General features: G+C 38.8%; 1 protein-coding gene across 1 annotated transcript; it reads right to left on the reverse strand.

Annotated features, from left to right (window-relative positions):
• Positions 1-1268: 1268 nt before the first annotated feature.
• ccnc (cyclin C) lies at positions 1269-11546 on the reverse strand. Its single transcript, XM_027151887.2, has 12 exons — positions 11375-11546; positions 9023-9129; positions 8703-8787; positions 5733-5802; positions 5570-5621; positions 5421-5476; positions 4526-4561; positions 4346-4437; positions 3669-3736; positions 2480-2559; positions 2099-2217; positions 1269-1434 (listed from the first exon to the last, which is right to left on the reverse strand). The coding sequence occupies exons 1-12, from the start codon at positions 11404-11406 to the stop codon at positions 1380-1382; spliced, it is 852 nt and encodes a 283-aa protein (XP_027007688.1). The 5' UTR covers positions 11407-11546; the 3' UTR covers positions 1269-1379.
• Positions 11547-11984: the final 438 nt, after the last annotated feature.

The following is an 11984-nucleotide window of genomic DNA, read 5'->3' on the forward strand; positions in this document are numbered from 1 at the left end:
TTGACTTTTCAGCCAGCAGCTTTATTGAGTAAGGCATTCAGACTAACACCCAAGAAGTTCAAACAAATTAAAATGTTCAATAAAAAAATTAAAACCACACAGTTCACCGACAGACTGTTCAACAGGTATTCACCTTATATCCCCCCCCCCCACACTAAAATATCAAAACATCAGATCACATAAGGTTGTATTTTAGCTACTAACTTTCCCACCAAAATACAGTACTGACAAACACGACCCAAGTCTTCCGATGCTTCAGTCCCAAGGCATCAGTGAGAGACGTCACGTATCCAGCGGTACAAAAACAACAAAAAACTATAAAGCTCTAATAATCAGATTAGAAAAGAAAAAAAAAACACTGCCTTAAAATAAAAATTCTAAAAGCATTAAAGACAAGCCATAATGGTGAACAACATAAAATTATATGCATGAGTGTAATAAATTCAAACTAAAGGAGATTAAATTTTTTTTTATTTTCATACACATTTACAAAGCATATATACAAGTGCAGTTTCAGGTGAAAATGGTAAACGAGCACTTCGAAAGGAAACCTGTACGCTCTCGTTCACAGTGCCGACATCGGACCACAACAAACTAGAGGAGAAATATCGGAGCAGGAGGGAATTAAACACAGTACAAGGTCCGAAAAGATCACCATCACAGCCCTGTGGCCAATATGTGTGTAGAGCCGCCGTGTCCCTGAGGAATGCAAACTGTGATATGGTCAACAAGAGACATGTACTCTTAATTACACACACTTACACACACACACTCTTACACACACACACACACACACACACTCTTACACACACACACACTCTTACACACACACACACTCTTACACACACACACACTCTTACACACACACACACACACACTCTTACACACACACACACACACACACACACACTCTTACACACACACACTCTTACACACACACACACACACTCTTACACACACACACACACACACTCTTACACACACACACACTCTTACACACACACACACTCTTACACACACACACTCTCTCTCTCTTTCTTACACACACACACAATTTTTTTTTCTTCAAGAAATTCAGGATCAGCGAGAGCAACACAGTTGAACACACTTGTCAGACAAGTGTGTGTGTGTGTGTGTGTGTAGCCAAAATGACCAGCTGTATGAGCCAGACCAAAGACACCAGTGCTGTAAATCCACACAGTAAATAAAAATTTGCTTCACACCTTGGCATCATGTCTGCTCACCCAGATGGCTACTATTCCTGTCTGTAAAACAAACATACTTTGACTTGAGCAGAGCTCTGTGTTGTGCTGCAGTGTGTGTGTGTGTGGGGGGGGCTCTCTGTGTCCATGTAGCTGTCTGCTCCAACAGGAGGAGCTTCAGGATTGGCTGTACGAGCTGCTCTGATTCCCATTAGCGCTCTGCTCATTCTCACTGCACAGTGACCAAAGAGAAGAGAAGAAAAACACATTAGCAGTAAAGAATGTTTCGTCTCTAATAAAATCTTAAATCTGATTTACAGGCAAGAAATTCTAATGAATGAATGATTTTAACCTGGGTTTAATCTGTTCCTCTACGTCATCTACTTAGGTTCACATTTAAATATAGAGAAAAAAAATAAAATAACTCCTGGCCTTCGTTCACACACACAGCGACTTTATACGAATACAGAGTGACTCTGTGCAGTGACAACCAATGGGAGTAAAGATAGTAGAGTGTGAAGATAGAGCGAATGTGACAAAGAACACACACTGCTTCATTTCGTATGGTATGATGCAGGTAAACGCTGCTGAATTTCATACGCAAACACCAAAATTTCCCTCAAGATTTGCAATGCTAGTTGCTTCAACCACTGAGAAACGTTATCACTATGGCGACCAATAGTTGGAACGCCTACTGATGATTTCATAGGATAGTAGAATGGAAATGGAATGGAAACTTGCGGAGGAGGAAAAAATAATAAAATAAACTAAAATAACTAATCACTGTGCATGTGAACGTAGCTTCCGCACTGTAGCTTCTGAACGTAGTTTCTGCACTGGCCCTGGCTGAGTTAGTAGTTGCCAGCGTGTAGTCAGGATCGGCAGTTGTTTAGTACCTGTTGGGCGGTGGCTTGGGTTTAGGCACCTTGTTTAGCACGGTTGGCATTTCTTTCCGGTCATCAAAGTTCTTCCACTGATCATACAGCTTCAAGATTACACGAATAATCTCCAGGATCTGTCCCAAATCGCAGTGTCGGAGAAAAGCGTGGTACGGTTTAAAATCAACACTTGCATGAACTGAAGCATAATTAACTGCACTGTACTCCATCAATAATAAGGAAATAACAAGGCACACAATGAAAAGTGGGTTATGAATACAGCAGTTTATCGGCTTCTGGGATTAGTGTATATTTTGTATGCAAAAAGCTCTGTGTGAACGGGCTAGAGTAACATTACAGCCTCGTCCACTGCCAAATATGAAAGTAATATCCTCATACCTTATCCATGTCCACAGAGAGCTCAGCAAACCACTGCCGAGCGTCCTTCTGCTGCACTACGCATGCCACGTGCAGACATGCTGAAGCACAGAACAAACGGTTTAGTTTTAGATTGCAAGGTTAATGTGTACAAAAATCAAATGTTCCGTTACTAAAAATAACTGGACTGGAGAAAGAAAAAAAAAAAAGGTGGATGAACCAAATTCTTAGCCAGCTTCATCTACAAACCTTAGCAGTTTGTTATTGTTGTTGAAGCTCTCAAATGATTAGATGATATACAGAGGTATAGCTTGCCCCTTCCTGATTTTTTTTTTGGTCACACTTTAATGTTTCAGATCATCAAACAAATGTAAATATTTGTCAAAGATAACAAGTAAACACAACATGCAGTTTTTAAATGAAGGTATTTATTATTAAGGGAAAACAAAATGCAAACCCACATGTCCCTGTGTGATAGTGTTCGCACGGTCCTAAACTGACAGGGTCGGTCGGGTTACGGCAAACAAGAATATTTTTAAGGATGGCCTTAGGTTTAGGGGGCAAACACTTTTTCACACAGGGCCATGTAGGTTTGGATTTAGTTTTTCCTTAATAATAAAAACCTTCATTTAAAAACTGCATGTTGTGTGTACTTGTTATCTTTTGACAAATATTTACATTTGTTTGACCTGAAACATTAAAGTGTGACAAAAGTGCAATAAAATACAAAATCAGGAAGGGGGCCAACAGTTTTTCACACTACTGTACGTTAGTGTTACTTTATTTGATTATACTGTATTCTATATACAGTTTAACTTGTAAGTGCTTAAAATCCACTAGCTAGCTTAGAGAAGTTTGCTTGAAGTGCCATGACAGAAAGGTGGATGGTTATGAAATGAATAGGACACAAAATGTTAAATATTTATGATTGTGTTTTTAAAGTGACTGATGAGGAAACTCCTGTGCACGATATCCTGATTCACCATCTAGAGAGCCAGTGAGCTGGTTGAGACACATCCAATACCTAATCCAAGCCTTCACAGATTCCTGGCAGTAGGTAAATAACAATATTTGCTACCCCGTGTAAAATACATGTAACCGTGTATGTAAGTTTATATAAACTGTGTTCAGTACAAGAGAGTCTCTATACAGTGAGGATGAAAGTGCACGTAAAAGGTGACAACGTTCAACACCACAAAGGAGGAGTTACCCAGAGCTATCATGAAGGGAGGGTAGAGCAGGCACAGGTCTGTTCTGTACGTGTCGTTCACGATCCTCCTGCGGAGGCAAAGACAGACATGACCGAGGTTGTGTGACTCCATTAACGAAGTCAGAGAGTGCACGTTCATGCGCGGGTGATTTAAGCTCGCTTCCTGTTGTCATCGCACGTAAACACACAGACTTCCACCATGACATGAAAAGAACCTAAGGATGTCGAGTGGGGAAATGTAAGATCCATGAAACGACATTCAGGATCGTAAAATAAAAAGGATTCGTATTTTTCTTAACTTTTTTCTTTTCTTTTTATGTTTAATGTGAAGCACTTTGAGCTGCATTGTATGTATTAAAAGGTGCTATACAAATAAAATCTATTAGTCGCTTAAATGAAAATAGAAAAAAAAAAATCTCAATTTGTGTGGCTAATATTTTGTGATGTCTTTTTTTTCCACACGGTTTAAAAAAATAAATAAATAAATAAACAGACAAACAAATAAATAATAAAAAAGGGAAACTTACTAGCTTTAAATAACGAAATGAAATGATGGAAGCAAGCTCACTAGAGAGCAAGAACAATGTCTGTGCTTCGAGCACACATAATAATACTTCATGAGGTGCTTTACACTGACTCATGAGTGTTATGGTCTGTATTACGCTACCAGTTCTCACCATGCGAGTGGCAGGAGCATGTCCTCCTGCCCCATGTCCTGCACGTACTGCAGTAAAGGTCTGTAGGGATGGTACACGATCAGACAGCAATCCTGAAACATAGTCACGGATATCGGTCAGATATAGTCATGGCTATTTACTGAACAGTTATAAACACTGGAGAAACCGAGACACACTAACCATAAGCTCCAGGAGGTAGAACTCACATTCCAAGATCTACAGAGAGAAAGGAAGAGACGGTCATAACATGTGGCCTGGAAAGTGTGTGTGCATGATTCTAACCACTTCCCTGGCCTTCTTTTCCCAGCCTCATCAGAACAAAAGCAATAATCATTGTATTTACGTGATGCTGTGTCTTTTTTACTCCAGCACCAGTGACTTGTTCCGTGTCAGGTTCCGATATTTACGGATGGTTTAAATGTCAACACAGCAATTTAGAATGGTTTTATTACACAGACCTTCATTTCATGACGTTTTAAAAATCTTTGTTATTGAACTCAAGGGATCGTTTTTACCAGTTCACCTTTTTTGGGTGAGTTTTTCATTCTTTCACACTTAAGCACATACTGTACATCTGACCCTGAAAGCCTCTGAAACAATCTTCCTCCTCAGGACACTGATGATGAACCTAAAACCTCTGCTTCAGTCTGACTATTAGAGATGGTATCTTACTGAGAAGCGGGTCATGTGACTCATATAGAAAATTGTGTATATATATATTTTATAATCCTGCTTCAAATTAGACTCATCACGCTTGTGTATCCAGTAAGTGTGTACGTACTATAAATGTCGTAGCGAGCTCAAAGTCATGAGGATAACCTCACTGCTCATCACAAAACCCTTCACACGAGCGTGTGACTGAAGAGCCGAGATCATTTTTCCAGGGTGACACACGACTTCACCACAGCAATGAGATTTTCACACCATAGCACCTAGGGTTAGGGAGTGTGTGTGTGTGCGTGTGTGTGGGTGTGTCTGGCTAATGGTGATGCATGGATATGTGAATAGAGAACAATCCACACACACACACACACACAGACACAGCTGTCTGGTCATATGACCTGATGTTACTTACATGGTTCATCCGATATGGAAACTCCTTAGGAAAGGCGTACGAGAATCGCGTTTTCACTGCAAAGTCGGGGGATAAGAAACAAAAAAACTTTGATTTTCAGATACCCAAAATAATTTTATGGGCAGAACGTTCCTTATTTCTTCACTTACACACAGACGTGGCTGCAGAAATAAGGCGGGTGTTTGAAACAACACCGAATTCCTGCGGCAAAAACAAGGGGGAAGAAAAAACAGTGCTGAATTTTTTTTTTTTTTTAAAGTCGTGCAGGTTTTTAAAACCACCCTGAATAAATAATGATAAATGTTTTGTTACCTCAACTTTAGATGCTAGAAACACACAGGTAGGAGCCATCAACACTGGGTCGATGCTCTTCAGAGAGTACCTGTCAAATAATAATAATACAGTAATAATAAGTCACAACAAACAAACAACAAAAAAACAAACAAAAATAATAATAAACTGATGATTATCAGATTGCAAAGCAAAGATTATGACATTATTAATGTCCCTCTGGATTAAGGTTGAAAAATTCCAGGAATTTTCAAGGCTGGAAACTTTCCATAGGAATTAACGGGAATATATGGAAATTAACTGGAAATTTAAAAAAAAAAAAAAATGCAGAGTTGCCTATAACAAGGAACTTAAATGTAGTTAAAGAAAATCTTAACAGCATAATTTTGTTTTAAACAACAAGATTTAATGCAATTTAAGTTAAATTTGTACCCTGCGTTAGAGCCCTGTGCAGGACTGTTTTTATAAACCCGCACCCGCCCGCTCCCGCTGAATTTCTGATCAGGACCGCCCGCGCCCGCAAGCTGCATGTTCCACTCCCGCCCACTGCCGTGGATTTTTTCTTGAAAGCTTGTGAAAATTTTGATTGTATACAAATGATCAGACTAATTATTAGTTCAGGCTAATGTCCAGAATAACATAATTAAACCTGATTGCATTTAAATAAGATAAATTAATACTAATGCTAATACTAATCTTCTTCTCAACATCATGTGTTGACTCCATTCTTATTATTAGGCTACACGCCAAATCCCACCGGGTCCCGCGGATCTCCCGCAAAATTTTCTGACCGCCCACTCCCGCCCGGGGCGAAGGTGAAACCGCCCGCTCCCGTGAGTTTTGCGTTTGGTCCCATGGGTCCCGCGGGAGCCCAATCCCAATGCAGCCCTCTACCCTGCGTTTCTCGGTCACTGCTTACTGGAGGGCCATTGAGGCCAACCCCCCTGCATGTCAAGTCAAGTCAAGTCATGTCAAGTCAAGAAGCTTTTATTGTCATTACAACCATATATAGCTGTTGCAGTACACAGTGAAATGAGACAATGTTTCTCCAGGATCAGGGTGCTACATAACACAAAGACAGGGATAAGGACATGTAAGTAGTCTTAGCCACATAAAGTGCAACTGTGCAACCTGGTGCAAACAGTGCAGGACAAAAGACAGTGCAGGACAAAAGACTTTGCAGGACAAAAAACAGTGCAGACATAATGTTACAAGACAATACAAAAAGTGCAAAAAATGCAATACACAAAAGACAATAAACAGTAACAGAAACAGCGCCGACCGACCGGTGTACATACTGAATGTGAATACTGAATGTTCAAACAATGTTTCGTGCAGTAACATTAGAATGAACACAGTTTCTTAGCAGCAGGTCCTTGGGATAATATATAGTTGTGCAAGAAACACCAAATGACTGAAATATTGTATAGTATGTGCGTAATGGCTGAGATATTGTACAATATGTTCAAAAACAGCTGAAATGTTAGACAGTATGTGCAAAAACAGCTGAAATGTTAGACAGTATGTGCAAAAACAGCTGAAATGTTAGACAGTATGTGCAAAAACAGCAGAAAAGTGTGCAAAACAGTGTGTGTGTTTTGTAAGGGTCTGTGCAGTCCATACAGATGATGTGTGTACTGTATGTTGTGCTCAGTACAGTACAGTTCAGTTATTGAGAAGTCTGATGGCTTGTGGGAAAAACTGTTACACAGTCTGGTCGCGAGGGCCCGAATGCTTCGGCAGGAGGGTGAAGAGTGTGTGTGAGGGGTGTGTGGGGTCATCGACAAAGCTGTTGGCATTGCGGATGCAGCGTGTGATGTAAGTGTACTTGCATTCTTCCATAACATGCACAGTAACACTTTATTGTAGGCTCATTTAACTAGTTGCTTATCAGCATGAATATTAATAGAATATTGGCTATTTATTAGTATTTATTAAGCACATATTAATGCCTTATTCTGCATTACCTTATTCTACATTCTTAACTGTAACCAATTTGGGGGAGGGGGGGGGGATTTTTGTTATTATAGTTTAACTAGCAAATACCAAAATGTGGTTATACAGTAGCTAGCTAGCTAGCCAGTAAATAAGATATCTAAATTTAAGCTAACACTATTTCATTGAAAATTTACGAGGTTAGCTATCATGGAGCTAGCTCAAGCTGTGATGCTCTTTCTGCACGTTTTCTGTTATCATACAGAATTACTGTACCATCCATAAGTTTGGACTCATTACTATTTAATGTTTTTGAAAGAAGTCTCTTATGCTCATCACACCTGCATTTATTTGATCAAAAATCCTTCAGAAATCATTCATATTAGTCTTCTGAAGGAATTTTGAACTCCAGCTTTGACGATTGTAAGTAACAGGATTCTGTGATGAATAAAAAGTTAAAAATCAACAGATTTATTAAAACAAAAGAACAATTTATTTAAAATAGAAATCTTTTGTAACAATACACACTACTGTTCAAAGGTGTGGGGTCTTTTTTGTTCTTTCCACTTGTTTTTCTTTTAAGAAATGAATACTTTTATTTAGCAAGATGTTTTAAACTGATAAAAAAAGGAGTGATAAAGATTTATACAGTTAGAAAAGATTTCAATTTGGAATAAATGCTTTTTAACTTTTTATTTATCAAAGAATCGTGAAAAAAGTATCACAGGTTTCTAAAAAAAATATTAAGCAGCACAACTGTTTTCAACATTGATAATAAATTAGCATATTAGTATGATTTCTAAAGGATCGTGTGACACTGAAGACTGGAGTAATGATGCTGAACATTCAGCTTTGATCACAGGAATAAATTAGAAAAACCATTATTTTAAACTGTAATAATATTTCACAATATAACTTCTTTATTTATTTTTGTTTGTTTGTTTAAAAAAAGCCTTCTTTCAAAAACATTAAAAATAGTAATATTTCCAAAATTCCCCAGATTACGTTCCCGTGGAAACTTTCCGCCCCTACGTCGCCATGGAAACGGACACTCACCTAGCATAAAAGCGTTTGAAGTAAACGGTTGCCGTGGCGATGACCTGCTGTCGGAGTTTCAGGTGCTCTCCCAAAGCCTGGATCACTGAAAAGGCAGCAAAACCTCAGATGTAATCTAGGGGCTCAGAACGTGTCTTTACAGGTTTATATACATACTGAAATGAAAACAAGGTCTATTTGGATCAGACGAGTTTCACAGTTGCTTTTGTTTGTTTAAACTTTTCCTCAGCAATAAGGCTCCCACACTGATAATCTGACACCACAGCAACTTGCACACCGGTACACAAACACTAGTAACAAATGGTGTAGTTGTTCTGTACCATTGGCAAAAAATATCTGCAGCTTCCAGTACTCCTCCTCTGTGAGGAACTTCAGGTCTTTCTGACGCTCTTTCAGGAGGTCCTGCTTATCCAGCACCCACTGCAGGCTAGAAACAGACGAAAAGACAACGGTTATACTGGCTATTAACTGACGCCATTAAACCCTGAACCACTACTGAATCCTGATCCTGATTCTGGAGAAACATTGTCTCATTTCACTGTGTACTGCAACAGCTATATATGGTTGAAATGACAATAAAAGCTTCTTGACATGACTTGAATTTCACACGATCATTCAGTGCAGTAAGGAACATCGACGAAACTCCATTCCTTTATGTGTACTGAAGCTTGCCAGAAAATATTACCAGCTTTTCCAGCCAATAAGCTTCACTTCCTACTGAGAAAATTTTTCATATTTTTATGGGTTTAGAGTTTGTTTCTAAATCCAGAGCTGAAAGACTCTTAAAAGGCCAGCTTTTTAATTTTTTTAATCTGAACACCAGCAGGTTTGCCTTCATTTACTTACATAAAAGCATGTATTACATCTGTCTAATCTAACCACGTCTAACCTGAGTGTCAGGCCAGGAACCAGGGACTGTGCTACAAATTGAATAAATTGCCAAAACGTGCTATTTTCTATAATGTCGACTTGGACATAAAGCCTTCTGGTCAGTGGAAGACTTAAGAATATGAGACAAAATACTAGTGTACACCTCCATACAAGCATTAGTGAAGATTAGCTAACTCAATGACTCCTCTCCGTTCACCCACACGCTCACTAAGCTCTGCACCCAGGATTCACACTGGCCTGTAGAAAAGAGTCTATTTTGCTACAGTCCTGGTGGCTTGGAAGATCTAATCTGCGAGTTGTATTGATGTCATGTCTTAACTTGAGACCTTTTCAGCTAATGTTAATGGTAGTTACATGTTTGATTTTATTTGGTAGTGCTAATGTTGATTCTCAAACACTGATTTGTTTGGTCAATCAGTGCTATACATTTAAACAAATAGTTTGTGTCTGTTGTATTTACAGTTCATCATACTGTTCATAAATGTAGATAGTACTATATTTAAAAGCAAACGAAAGAGGGGTCAACTGGTTTACAGCAAAGATCTAGATAATTAAGAATATTATTGCATAATAATAATAATAATAATAATAATAATAATAATAATAATAATAACAACATTTAACATAAAGAATGTTAACACCACAATATGGCCAAATATATGCACAAAGCCCCTGAGCTCCATGAAGACATGGTGTGTTAACGTCGGAGGGGAAGAACTCGATTGTCCTGCACAGAGCCCTGACTCTGACTCACTAAACACCTTTGGGATGAACTGGAACACCGACTGAATCTGCGGGTCGTATTTATGTCATGTCTTACCTTGAGACATTTGACATGTTGGCTAATGTTGATGGTAGTGCTAATGTTGATTCTCAAACAGTGATTTGTTTGGTCAATCATTGTTATACATTTAAACAAATAGTGTGTCCGTAACTGTAAAAAGTCAATACTGTTGTATTTGTAGTTCATACTGCAAGAGCTCATGGTGATTTGACATCACTCTGTAAACAGGTAAGAAAACAGATTTGAAACTGCAGCTAAGGAGGTGTTTTTGGGGAAGTTTTACGGTTGTAGGTCTGAATTCCACCTCAAGCGCAGAATAAAACGACTGACAGGAAATGCAAACATAATCAATCAGGTCAGAAGTCAGATCTCCTGAAAGGTTTTGCTCAGCCACATACAACCTTTAACCTGAGGTCATGGCTTAAACCATCATCGTATTATCATCATGATGTTCGATATATTTTACTGGTTAGATGTACACGTAAGAAATAATAAAAATGACTGTGAATATAGATTTTGACAAAGAAAAAACATCCCAGGTAATGAATGAATAAATGAATGAATAAACAAATCTGTACATAAATCTGACTTGTCCCTGATGTACATTTATATTTTATATTAAAGACCGCACAATTCTATAGCTCCAGTTATCATTACACACGATTTCTATTCGGTGAAAATGACGAATCTGTAGATGAAGTAAATCAGAGTTGTTGTTTAGAGACACAACTCGTCTCCAGGCTGCTTTCTTCACCTGCGTTAGCAGAGTTTAGTCAACAATAACGAGCTTTTTCGCTTCGCAGAGTGATGACTGAATGCTGACGTGTTTATCTGTCATACACGGCTCTCACTGCACACGACATAGTCACGTATTACACGTTATATCTCTACAAACAGCGACATACGAGAAGCAGCTCGTTGCTTAGCCACAACAACAACATGCTAGGTCAACATGCTAAAGTTATATAAAAAATACTCGTACAGTAAAAACACTTACTAATGTGAACTCTGCCAGAAGTTCCCTGCCATTGTTATCGAACCGAGGTAGAGAATTGGACTTTAAATTATTTGAAAATTCTAAGGAAAATAGAAAGAAGCTTCGTGTTCACTGCATATATCGGAGCGCCTATTAAAACACTCCGACTATTCTCCGTTCCACCGGAATACGTCCGGATGGGGAACAACAGTCCTAAATATGGTTCCGCACAGATTTGTATGCTGAAACTGGTGGGAAAATAATAACGTCTAATGACAATTTTTGCTGTAATGATTGTGTTCTGAAGGTTTTTGAACTGACTCAACCCCACTGAACAAATATGAGATCATCTGGAACACCGACTGAACCCCAGACCCCCTCACTCTTACACCGTCTGTAACACGTGTCTGATCTCACTAATCCCCACAGACACACTCCAACATCAGTGTCTGATCTCACTAATGCTCCTGTAGCTGAATGATCACTAATCCCCACAGACACACTCCAACATCAGTGTCTGATCTCACTAATGCTCCTGTAGCTGAATGATCACTAATCCCCACAGACACACTCCAACATCAGTGTCTGATCTCACTAATGCTCCTGTAGCTGAATGATCACTAATCCCCAC

The sequence above is a fragment of the Tachysurus fulvidraco genome, chromosome 19 (genome assembly GCF_022655615.1).
Source record: "Tachysurus fulvidraco isolate hzauxx_2018 chromosome 19, HZAU_PFXX_2.0, whole genome shotgun sequence".
Classification (NCBI taxonomy): Eukaryota; Metazoa; Chordata; class Actinopteri; order Siluriformes; family Bagridae; genus Tachysurus; species Tachysurus fulvidraco.

What these genes read in the sequence shown, in the direction of transcription:
- ccnc (XM_027151887.2), bottom strand. Translation starts at nt 11,406, where the DNA reads ATGGCAGGGAACTTCTGGCAGAGTTCACATTA. An exon ending in TTCTAGCATCTAAAGTTGAG is followed by an intron (nt 5,622 to 5,732) that starts GTAACAAAACAT and finishes TTTTTGCCGCAG; the next exon opens with GAATTCGGTGTTGTTTCAAA. An exon ending in TCTACCTCCTGGAGCTTATG is followed by an intron (nt 4,438 to 4,525) that starts GTTAGTGTGTCT and finishes ACTATGTTTCAG; the next exon opens with GATTGCTGTCTGATCGTGTA.